Below are 12,619 nucleotides of genomic sequence, written 5' to 3'. Positions count from 1 at the left end.
TTTGCTGAATATGATAAGGAGCGATGAAGGTGTCAAAGGGATTACAGTGGGTTCAAAACAATATAAGTTAAAGGCCTTTGCAGATGATTTAGTATTGACTTTGCAGAATCCCGAACAGAGTGCAGTGAGAGCACTGCAGATAATTCAAGAATTTGGCAGTGTGGCGGGTTTTAAGCTGAATAAAGGGAAAACTAAAGTATTGGATAAAAATATGACATTACAAGAGAGACAGAATATAGAGGAATGCACAGGACTGAAATGTGTAAAAAAGGTGAAATATCTATGAGTTAATATGACGTCAAAAAATTTGAACTTGTATAAAGACAATTATGAGAAATTATGGAAAGAAATCCAGAGAGATTTGGAAGTATGGACGAGGTTAAATTTGTCTTTAATGGGTAGAATAGCAACTGTTAAAATGAATGTTTTGCCGAGAATGTTGTTTTTATTCCAGGCCCTACCGATAGTTGACAAAATGAAATGTTTTCAAGAATGGCAGAAGATATTGTCTAAATTTGTCTGGCAGGGGAAGAAGCCAAGAATTAAATATAAACTTTTGACTGATGTTAAAGAAAGAGGAGGATTTTCCCTGCCGGACTTAAAGATTTATTTTGAAGCTGCTGCTTTTTGTTGGTTGAAAGATTGGTTTCTGCTAGATAATGATGATTTGTTGGATTTAGAGGGTCATGATAATGCATTTGGTTGGCATGCATATTTATGGTATGACAAAGTGAAATTGCATAAAGGCTTTAAAAACCATATAATTAAGAAATCATTGTTTAATGTCTGGATGAGATATAAGGATTTGCTGGAAAGGAAAACTCCTAGGTGTATTTCACCACTTGAGGCAAAGAAACCTAAAAGGACAAATATGGATGAGAATAGGTTGAAATATAAAGACATTTTGATGGAAGTGGGAAACCACTTTAAGATAAGACCATATGAACAATTGAAAGATAGGTTGAGCGACTGGTTTCAGTATGTGCAGATAAATGAAGCATTTAAGCTAGACAAAAAATTAGGATTCCAATCAGAAAAATCAAAATTAGAGACGGAGTTATTAGAGACAGACCACAAGAATTTGTCCAGAATGTATAATTTGTTGCTAGAATGGCATTTGAAAGATGAGCAAACAAAATCAGTTATGATCGAATGGGCCAAGGATCTGGGTCACAATGTGATGATGTCAGAGTGGGAAAAACTGTGGAAGAAGGGTATGAAATTTACGGCTTGTACGGTGTTAAAGGAAAACTTGATGAAAATGATGTATAGATGGTACCTGACGCCGGTCAAGTTAGCTAAAATGTACCACAAAAGCGACAATAAATGTTGGAAATGTAAGCAGGATGTTGGCTCATTCTACCATATGTGGTGGACATGCCCTAAGATAAAAGGCTTCTGGGAAATGATTTATAATGAATTGAAAAAGATGTTTAAAAACACATTTTTGAAAAAACCGGAAGCCTTTTTACTTGGAATAATTGGGGAAGAAATTCCCAAGGACGATGTTAATCTGTTCATGTATGCCACCACAGCTGCTAGGATTTTAATAGCAAAATATTGGAAAAAAGAGGAATTGCCTTCGAAGCAGGAATGGCAAATGAAAATGATGGACTACATGGAATTGGCAGAATTGACAGGAAGACTCCGGGACCAGACAAATGACAAAGTTTTTAAAGACTGGAAGAAATTTAAAATGTATATAGGGAACGTATTTGATAATTAGAGTTTGAATATCCAGGAAAATAAAGAGGTTAAGGCATTAGGGAAATAATAGAAGATTAAAAGTTTGAAATTAGGGTAGATGATATGAAGATGAATTATTTTTGAAGTTTTTAAAGGGATTACATGATGGGTAAGAAAGATGATTTAGAAACTGCTATAGAAGTTTATAAAAATGAAAATCAGATAGTAGGGAATTGGGGAAGCCGGAAGACAATGATTATTAAAATGGATGAGAAATGATATATTTTTCTGTTTTATGTTGTTTGATTTTTGTATTTTTGTATGTTTTTTGTATTTTATAAGTTTTGTTGATAAAAGATTAATAAAAAATATATTAAAAAAAAAAACTCCCCCATTTCACCACCAGCAGCTATTTCAGCAGCAAGAGCTGCTTTGCCTAAACCAGGCATCCCCAAACTGTGGCCCTCCAGATGTTTTGGCCTACAACTTCCATGATCCCTAGCTAACAGGACCAGTGGTCAGGGATGATGGGAATTGTAGTGCAAAACATCTGGAGGGCCAAAGGTTGGGGGTGCCTGGCCTAAACCATTGTGCAGTGTGGAAGGGGGAAGAATGGTTGTAGGTGCAAAACATGTCTGTCAGTCCAATTACAAATGAATTGGGAGGAGAGGGAATGCCCAGATTTGTTTCTGCTTTTGAGGACAGAGTTTGCCACCTGCCAGTCATGCACCACACCGGCCACACTTCAACCTGAACTAACACAGACTATTCTTTTATTTCCACTGTACATCCCAAGCCGGAATTAAGATTGCCGGAAGAAATATCAACAACCTCAGGTATGCAGATGACACAAGCTTGATGGCAGAAAGTGAGGAGGAATTAAAGAACCTTTTAATGAGGGTGAAAGAGGAGAGCGCAAAATATGGTCTGAAGCTCAACATCAAAAAACCAAGATCATGGCCACTGGTCCCATCACCTCCTGGCAAATAGAAGGGGAAGAAATGGAGGTAGTGAGAGATTTTACTTTCTTGGGCTCCTTGATCACTGCAGATGGTGACAGCAGTCACGAAATTAAAAGACGCCTGCTTCTTGGGAGAAAAGCAATGACAAACCTAGACAGCATCTTAAAAAGCAGAGACATCACCTTGCCTACAAAGGTCCGTATAGTTAAAGCTATGGTTTCCCCAGTAGTGATGTATGGAAGTGAGAGCTGGACCATAAAGAAGGCTGATTGCCGAAGAATTGATGCTTTTGAATTATGGTGCTGGAGGAGACTCTTGAGAGTCCCATGGACTGCAAGAAGATCAAGCCTATCCGTTCTGAAGGAAATCAGCCCTGAGTGCTCACTGGAAGGACAGATCATGAAGCTGAGGCTCCAATACTTTGGCCACCTCATGAGAAGAGAAGACTTCCTGGAAAAGACCCTGATGTTGGGAAAGATTGAGGGCACTAGGAGAAGGGGACGACAGAGGACGAGATGGTTGGACAGTGTTCTCGAAGCTACGAACATGAGTTTGACCAAACTGCGGGAGGCAGTGCAAGACAGGAGTGCCTGGCGTGCTATGGTCCATGGGGTCACGAAGAGTCGGACACGACTAAACGACTAAACAACAACAACACATTGCAATCAATTGTATTTTACAACTTAAAAGGTAAAGGGACCCCTGACTGTTAAGTCCAGTCGCGGAAGACTCTGGGGTTGCGGCGCTCATCTCGCTTTACTGGCCAAGGGAGCTGGCATACAGCTTCCGGGTCATGTGGCCAGCATGACTAAGCCGCTTCTGGCAAACCAGAGCAGCACCGTTTACCGTCCCACTGGAGCGGTACCTATTTATCTACTTGCACTTTGACGGGCTTTCGAACTGCTAGGTTGGCAGGAGCTGGGACCGAGCAACGGGGAGCTCACCCCGTCACGAGGATTCGAACCACCAACCTTCTGATCCGCAAGCCCTAGGCCAGGCATCCCCAAACTTCAGTCCTCCAAATGTTTTGGACTACAATTCCCATCTTCCCCAACCACTGGTCCTGTTAGCTAGGGATCATGGGAGTTGTAGGCCAAAACATCCGGAGATCCGCAGTTTGGGGACGCCTGGCCTAGGCTCTGTGGTTTAGACCATAGCGCCACCCGCATCCCATTTTACAACCTGGATGTCTTTAATTATTTAAAAATCATTTTCATGCCACCTTTCATTAAATAATAATAATAATTCCAAGGCAAATTCACAATAAGAAAATAAAACAATATGATAAAGATGCATGTATTAAAATCGTAATTGAAATACATGATAAAATACCGTACATCTTACCTGTAGAGTTTTGAATGAGGAGGCTGGTTTTGTATTTGTGATGAGATTCATTGGGCCTAAGAAAATATAAATCTGGGGAGAGTTTGATAGGGATCACTGCATTTTTGAAGGAATAGTGTATAAGGAACATAAGAATCTGAATAAAAAGAAACACTGCGAATAGCAAGAATCTGAAAAAAGGAAAGAAAAGGCATAATTAAAACGGATCCAAATTATATGTAAGTCTGTTTAAAAATTTGTTTTCTCTAGATCAGTGAAGAGCCTAACTTGAGACTTTTGTGGTGTTCAAGTCTTTTTTAAATAAATAAATAAATCACAATTGATAGATAGAGTAAAAAAATAGATATAGTTTGTAACACTGAAACCACTTAACAATCAAAACACAGGCACAAGGCATGCCTAAAGAAACTATATCATATCCTTCATCCACACACTAGATCAGGCCTAACAGCAGCATGCAGCATCCTCGGACAGTTGCCAGCAGGCCAGCATCTTAACACAGCCCACAAGCACTGTCCCTGGTTTTCCTTTTATATCCACCCCTTAAAGTCTCTCTCCCCCCACCCCCCGACAGCCTATCAACAGGCAGCTATCAACTTCCTATGTAAACCCAACTCCTGAGAAAATGCTGTGTTTGGCGACGCAACCCTCGGGATGAATAAGGTTTGCCATCCCTATTACAGTGGTATCTCGGGTTACAAACACCTCGGGTTACAAACACTTTGGTCTACAGACTCCGCTAACCTGGAAGTAGTACCTCGGGTTAAGAACTTGACCTCAGGATGAGAACGGAAATCGTGCGGCGGCAGCGGGAGGCCCCATTAGCTAAAGTGGTAACTCAGGTTAGGAACGGTTTCAGGTTAGGAACGGACCTAGGGAACGAATTAAGTTCGTAACCAGAGGTACCACTGTATATATGGGACGAATGGTACTTGTAAACAAGAAGTTTTCCGTTCTCCCCCAACATTTCCAATGCTTCCCATCATTTAATCAAGTAAACATATATAAAGAGAAGTGGGTGTGGCGTTTTGCTCCATTCGCCACATGCTACGCCCTCTGGGGAAAAACTGGGAGGTTTTTTTAAATAAAAAAAACAAAGGTTGGATATTCTTCTGTCAGGGATTCTTTAGCTGAGACTGCTGCATTGCAGGGGGTTTAACTAGACTGCCTTAGAGGTCCCTCACAGCTCTACAATTCCATGGAACAGGAAGCTGAAATACTTACACCGCTGCCACTGATTTAACCTCTCGTTTTAAGTTAAGGAAGTGTACTTTCGCCATGGTAAAGACCTGCTTTTTCCAAAGAGACTTATTGCTCAATGCACAAGATTTCGTCTCGGATAGCAGTAGTAGGCTCTGCTCTAACTCATCAACAGATTTCTCGTCCATTTCCTCTTCAGCTTGCTCTGGGTTAAATACACTGAAATCTAAGGTGGAAAGAGTAGAACAGGTTGGCAATTTAGAATTTATCCCCTCTGATCAAACCATAGCTCTATAAAGCTTGGGTCCACACTTTCACTATGATTGTCAGTAACACCCTACATTTAAGTGTGCCACCCTATACTCTTGAGATTCATATTAATTTGGCAGTGCCAAGTGACTGTGCCCAGAGGGATGAGGTATTACTTAAAGGAAGAAATAGAAAATGCTTTTTTGGGGGGGGGAGGGAGGAATCTTGAAAATTAGAAGCAACTCTAGAACAACATATTAGCCCTTGCATTAGAATCACCCACTGGGTTCAGTGTCGCTTTCCAATAAATATGGTTGGGCACTGCAGTTTTAATGACCTCTCCCATTGTAAATATATCATGAGAATGGGATCTTATACACTATTACCAGTTACAAATACAACCTTAATAAACTCGATACTGATCATCATTGCTGCACTGGGCTTCTTTGGGAGGAAAGGTAGATCTACATTTAAATAATAATGGTGTTTTATTTTAGAAAACTAGAGAAAGCACTGCAGTTGCTTCTCACCCGCTTGGTCGATTTCAGCTTCGACTTCCAGCTTGAGGAACACATCCTCCAAAGTCGTCATGGCTACTCCGTAAGAAATGACACCCAAATGAGAGTGAGTGTCTAGATCAGCAAACAGTGCTGTAAGAAGAAGTAGTTAAGTTAATGCTTAGAAATACATTTCTTTGCAATGATGCTCTCTTACTTCTTTAAGTTGTTCTCAGCACAACAGCAACACAGCTTTTGTTACCACAATTGTTTAAGGGAGGGGTGCACAATATCTGTGGCCCTCCATATGTTACTGGACTACAACTCCCATCATCCCTGATCACTGGCTATGCTGGCTGGGGCCGATAGGAGTTGTAGTCCAGAAAGGATTAATGCATTCATGTACAGGACAAAAATGTGTCAAAGGCTTTGAAGCCTTGGGGTTGGGATTTTTTTTTTGGGGGGGTGAACTTTCCCATTACTTTCCATAAGTGCTATTTGTGGAGGAAAAGAGTTGGGAGTCAGCAGTCCTCTTCCAGAATGCCTGCCATATTTTAATTCCACATAACAGGACATAAGTCAAAGACTATACAGTATAGCCTGAAATAAAGGCCAAACTAGAGAGTCCAATGGGAACTTTCCTCCCCAATGCAATTCGGTGGGGGGGGGGGTCATCCAGACTGGGACAACAATGTGGGGCAAAGTGTTAAGGCTTCTCCGCACTGGGGTCCCAATCTGGACCAATTCCTCCCGTGTCAGCCATTTATTTTTTTAAAAAGCCATTCATGTGATTCACTAGAAATTTCAATAGAGAGTTAAGTTATACCTGAAAATTTGTCCATGTCGTTAAAAGGTAAGGCGTACACAAGCTGCTCTTCAGTCTGCTTTAACAAACTGGCTCCAGGGATATGTTGTCTGATCAAAGATGCTGTACCTTCTGTGTTACAGTACCTGTCTATGTGCATACTAAGCGGGGGGGGGGATACCAAATATAAGCATTTTTGTTTACAAGGCGAGACTCGGTCTTGTTTTCAGAAACAATTAGGAATAATAACATACTGAAAGCCAACTTACAAGAGAAATTGCATTTTCCTAATCCAACTGAAGAAGAAAATCTATAAGTTATGTACCCATATTCTAATATTCCAACAAAGCCAAAGGAAATATTAGGAACCAGGGCCGGCCCACCCATGAGGCAAGGTGAGGTTACTGCCTCAGGCAGCAGGATCCACAGGGGCAGCAGATCCCAAGGTAGATCTTTATTCCACCCTTCTTTGTTCTGATGTAGATCTCCACTCACCCATTCTTCCCTGGCTGGGAGGGGGCACACCATTTTGTGGTTTGCCTCAGGTGCCAAAATATACAGTATTGGGCCACCCCTGGGAGCAGCAATGTATTGACTTCATTAGGTTTAATAGCATCTAACCCTGGGTTGGGCTGTGGCCTTTACCATACACAGTGAAACAGGCTTTCGAACTACAGATACCTCAAGCGGTAGCCAATCCCCCATTTTGTTTTAAGGAATAGAGAGGAGCCAAGGCATTTCAGCATTCCTTGAGAAATCACAGCTTTCCGATCTAAAAACAAAAGCAGAGGGTACCATCAGTTATCCAAGTTGATACAGTAATAACCAATGGAGTAAAAAGCTGATCATATTACCAAACAGGTATTTAACAAATGAAGACCCCACTTCCCCCAAAAAATGTTTTGCACTTGCCAGCAAGAATGTCTGCTTCATCCATGAAATGGGTGCTGAACACCGTCACACGATTGGCTTTTCCATTTTTCAATAGGTTCCAAACCGTATGCCGTGAGAACGGATCCATGCCAGCAGTTGGTTCATCTAAGAGTAATACCTGAATTATTGGCCAAGGAAAGCAATAGATTGAATATCTAGGTATTCATTTCAAATTGCCAGTGAGATTATTAGCAATAAGGCAGGAACTTATCCTCATCACCATCATACAGTCATCTCAATTCTGAGTGCTGGGGGATAGGTACCAAAAATGGCACCACTAATGTACAACAGGGAGCTATCAGCATGCTAGAGGTTACAGCCACTTGCTCCATCTAAAAGGTAAAGAAAGTAAAGGACCTCTGGACAGTTAAGTCCAATCAAAGGCGACTATGGGGTGTGGCGCTCATATCGCTTTCAGGCCAAGCATTTGTCCACAGACAGCTTTCCTGGTCATGTGGCCAGTATGACTAAACGGCTTTTGGTGCAATGGGACACTGTGACAGAAGCCAGAGCGTTCGGAAACACTGTTTACCTTCCCTCCGCAGTGGTACCTATTTATCTACTTGCACTGGTACGCTTTCAAACTCCTTGACTGGCAGAAGCTGGGACAGAGCCAACCTTCTGATCGGCTAGCCCAAGAGGCTCAGTGGTTTAGACCACAATGCCACCCGCGTCCCCATCGCTCCATCTAATGACAAACTGATTAAGTGCCTTTCAGTTTGGATGCTCCACAAGCACTGTATTTCAGTTGTCCACACTATAGGAAAACAGCATTATAGTGCTGGGCTGCTGAGGTTCAGGGCTGGTCAGCTGGAGAGAGAGAAACACCCAATTGCTTATTCCTCTACTCCCCACAATTCTGGAAGCTACCAACTTACTTCCTTTAATACTGAACTTTGCAGCCCAAAAATGATTTGAAAGAGGACCCTCAACGATAGTGCTAGATACAATAGACCCTCAAGAGCACTCAATCTCAAGGTAGATGCATAGGGATGTGGACATAAGTTTTTTGACAAGTTGAGTATACAGAGATGGGCATACATTTCCAAGAGCATTATTGAGTTCCCTGGTGGTCTATTGGTTAGGATTCGGCACTCTCACCAAGAATGTTATTGCAACTGAACTGGATGTAAAAATCCCATTCAGTTCCAATAAACCACAACACTTGGCTATTTTGTATTTTCACGTTAAAAGGATAAATAGTATAATGTACGGGAATAATGAATACGCACTGTAAAATGTTTCTACAGATACTTAAATGTTACATGCAAGGCAAAGAAACATCTATTTTGCATGAGGAAGACAAAATATTATGGATATTCAGTCCCTCTGCTGTTTACCTTTGGATCTCCAAGAATCGCAATTCCAATTGACAGCTTCCTTTTCTGTCCTCCACTTAACTTTTTTGCTTGGTTATCTTTAATGGGCTGCATATCCAAATCTAGTAAAACTCTCTGGACCTTTAAAAATAAGGATTAAAAAGTATTTAGTGGTAACCTCAATTTACTGGGACATCTACCAAGCTTGCTTAAAGGGTAAAGCTAAAGGGATCCCTGACCGTTAGGTCCAGTTGCGGACGACTCTGGGGTTGCAACGCTCATCTTGCTTTATTGGCCGAGGGAACCAGCGTACAGCTTCTGGGTCATGTGGCCAGCCAGAGCAGTGCACGGAAACGCCGTTTACCTTCCCGCCGGAGCGGTACCTATTTATCTACTTGCACTTTGACGTGGTTTCAAACCGGCAAGCCCTAGGCTCTGTGGTTTAACCAACAGCACCACCAGTGTCCCATACCAAGCTTGTTTAGAAAACATTAAATATAATATGTCGAGTGTAATTAAACATGATTGCATGCACTGTGCAGCTTGCATCCAATTAACTCACCTCTTGTATCATATCATTGGGAGGTATCCCCTTAATTGAGGAAACTATTGACAAATTTTCTTGCACTGTTAATACATCAAAAAATATATCTAACTGCTGGCAAACTCCAGTTATTCTTCTTGCTTCTAACATTTCATCTATTTCAGAAACTCTATATCCATAGATTGATGCAAAACCTAATGGGGGGAAATACAATTAAGATAGGCAATGTTGCAGAAAAGAAATCTTAAGACAAAAAAATAATAAGTGTGGACCACTGGAGTTGCACCAGGGACTTAGCTGGATATATAAATATAGTTTTATTATTTATACCCCATCCATCTGGCTGGGTTTCCCCAGCCACTCTGAGTGGCTTAAAGGTAAAGAGCAGCGCACGGAAACGCCGTTTACCTTTCCGCCGGAGTGGCACCTGTTTATCTACTTGCACTTTGTACTTTCAAACTGCTAGGTGGCAGGAGCTGGGACCAAACAACAGGAGCTCACCCCGTCACGGGGATTCGAACCGCCAACCTTCTGATCGGCAAGCCCTAGGCTCTGTGGTTTAACTCACAGCGCCACCCACGTCCCACCCACTCTGAGTGGCTTACAGCATATCTAAAAGCACAATAAAAACATCAAGCATTTAAAACCTTCCGATACAGGGCTACCTTCAGATGTCTTCTAGAAGCTGTGTAATTCTTTATCTCCTTGACATCTGAAGGGATGTTCCACAGGGAGGGCGCCACTACCGAGAAGGCCCTCCATAGGAGTGATGTTGCACTTGTTGTTCTATGAACTGATTCAAGTAGTTCCACCTGTCTATTTCTTTTTCTTTAGTAGCCCCCAGATCAGATAGACTAGACCCATTTTGATGATATTTACCATCAGAAGGTGGACACAATCCACAAAGAATGTGCATTAAGGTTGTTTTTCCTGTTCCACTATGTCCAAGTAACGCTGTTATTTGACCCTCATATATGTCAAAGGATAAACCTAAAAAACAGGAAAGGAAAGAAAAAAAGAATGAAGTGATTTGGGGTGGGGTGGGGGTAAGAGACAGAGATAAAAGCTGTAAGAAAGTGCTGCTATATGCCTCCTTATTAAATGTTCGAAACCCTGCCATAGAGTACAGTCCCACTCACCCTTAAGGAACTATCACAACTTAATATAACATATATTAGTTAATATATATAAACATCCAGAAGAGTTAATAATCAGTGAGGTTTAAAGAGAAGCTTGCTCAAGTGCTATGTCATTGCTTCTGCTGTCAGTATACAATAAACAGCAGCAATTGAAGTACAAGGACTCCCACTTGTGGCAGATGGTTGAAATTCTTACTTTTTAGAGCCTCGACAGTTTCACCTTTCTTAACAAATGTTTTCTGTACACAGTTGATTCTGAAAGAAGACAAGCTAATTTTATTTTTTTATTTTTTATTTTTTAAAAGTAACATAGAACTCTGGCAGAATTTCCCTAGCAAGATAAAAAATATAAAGGGATCAATATTTATTTTACCATAAATAATCCTGCTTTGGTTTGCAGTGAAAGCTGATCTACGTATTCAAAAGAACTACAATTGGTTCACAGTTAACGTGCGGAAACCACTACATAACATTTCTTACACTACATTAGTTGAACCATGCAAATAATTACTACTCGCAGTAGCTGCACATTCAAATCACCGAATCACTGCTACTTCAGACTTGCCTGGTGTAAAAAAGGTAAAGGTAAAGGACCCCTGGAGTGTTAAGTCCAGTCAAAGGTGATTATGGGGTGCAGCACTCATCTCACTTTCAGGCCGAGGGAGTAGGCATTTGTCCACAGACAGCCTTCCAGGTCATGTGGCCAGCAGGATTACAGAGGACACCGTGACCAGTGCCAGAGCGCACGGAAATGCCATTTACCCTCCCGCTGCAGTGGTACCTATTTATCTACTTGCACTGTGTGCTTTCGAACTGCTAGGTTGGCAGGAACTGGGACAGAGCAACGGGAGCTCACCCCGTCGCGGGGATTTGAACTGCTGAGCTTCTGATCGGGAAGCTCAAGAGGCTCAGTGGTTTAGACCACAGTGCCACCCATGTATTAGTAACTGACATTAGAAACAGAAGTTAGAATGAAGCATAATCAGTCCATACCTGATAGCTTCTTTCCCCTGAAATTCAGAGGATACCGGTTCAATTATCTCATTGAAATCCAAGGCCCTGTTAATGCTGCTCTCATACAATTCTTTATAATTTCTGGTTCGCTTTAACCAAAACGATGGTTTCAGGAAGAAAAAAAAGTTTCTCCGCAGTCCATATTCTCCTGAGAAATTTTAAAAGAGAGAGAGAGAAAGAGAGAGAGAGAGAGAGAGAGAGAGAGAGAGAGAGAGAGAGAGAGAGAGAGAGAGGAAGAAAGGCCTGTAAATATTAACTGCAGGTTGATCAAAGCATATCAATGCTAGGTGCTTTTATGTTCACTGATTTCCAATTATGGCTTACCGGTTTTTTAGATAGCTGAGAAAACTGAAAGGTTTATTCTGGGTTTAGGCATTGATTAAGGAAAATTTGCCAGTACTACAGAGCAGGCACATCCTTCAATTATCAGCATAAACTAAAGCTCAGTTGCTCTGCTCAAATGAATCAGGAGATACATGTAGATACATTTGCCTTTTTCTGAATCCAACAGGAACACATATTTGGAAGTATTTATAGAACCATTCTGAACCGCTGCCTGTGAAAGTTATTACACATTTATTTATGTTCTCGCAGCACTGCTGTGCAAATTTCACCCCACTGACTGGGCAAAGAGCGAGAGGCAAAAAACAGTGGTGGGAAGTGCCCACTGGGACTGCTATGGCGGGAGACAGGGAGGTCAACAGCAGGTGGTGCCAGAGCCAATGACAGGCAGAGCCAACTAATTCTACTCTTGCCCCCCTCCTCCTCCCTGCCAAGTTCTGCAAGTACAGCACTGAGACTAAGGAGGAGCAGGCTGGCAGACAGTGCCACCCCCAGGACAGGCTGTAAGGCGGGGGGGGGGGGGACTGGCTGATGGTAGACTGCGTTGGTGGAGAAGAGCTCCATTTGCCCTAATGGACCAGCCTC

At 41.8% G+C, this 12,619-nt stretch overlaps 1 protein-coding gene across 3 annotated transcripts in view; it reads right to left on the bottom strand.

Moving 5' to 3' along the window:
* ABCA5 (ATP binding cassette subfamily A member 5) overlaps positions 1-12,619 on the bottom strand; it is a 71,617-nt gene that overhangs the window by 39,907 nt on the left and 19,091 nt on the right. For all 3 annotated transcript variants that reach the window (XM_035104064.2, XM_035104063.2, XM_035104065.2), the window contains exons 10-20: positions 11,672-11,840; positions 10,875-10,933; positions 10,419-10,529; positions 9,558-9,733; positions 9,017-9,136; positions 7,656-7,794; positions 7,425-7,515; positions 6,765-6,904; positions 5,972-6,091; positions 5,217-5,418; positions 3,993-4,162 (exon numbers count right to left, since the gene is read on the bottom strand). In XM_035104064.2, the coding sequence (XP_034959955.1) occupies positions 3,993-4,162; positions 5,217-5,418; positions 5,972-6,091; positions 6,765-6,904; positions 7,425-7,515; positions 7,656-7,794; positions 9,017-9,136; positions 9,558-9,733; positions 10,419-10,529; positions 10,875-10,933; positions 11,672-11,840 (1,497 nt within the window). The remainder of the gene's footprint in view (positions 1-3,992; positions 4,163-5,216; positions 5,419-5,971; positions 6,092-6,764; positions 6,905-7,424; positions 7,516-7,655; positions 7,795-9,016; positions 9,137-9,557; positions 9,734-10,418; positions 10,530-10,874; positions 10,934-11,671; positions 11,841-12,619) is intronic.

Source organism: Zootoca vivipara, chromosome 2 (genome assembly GCF_963506605.1).
Source record: "Zootoca vivipara chromosome 2, rZooViv1.1, whole genome shotgun sequence".
Taxonomy (NCBI): Eukaryota; Metazoa; Chordata; class Lepidosauria; order Squamata; family Lacertidae; genus Zootoca; species Zootoca vivipara.
The sequence above is the reverse complement of the archived record's forward strand: the minus strand, read 5'-3'. Positions and strand labels throughout refer to the sequence as shown.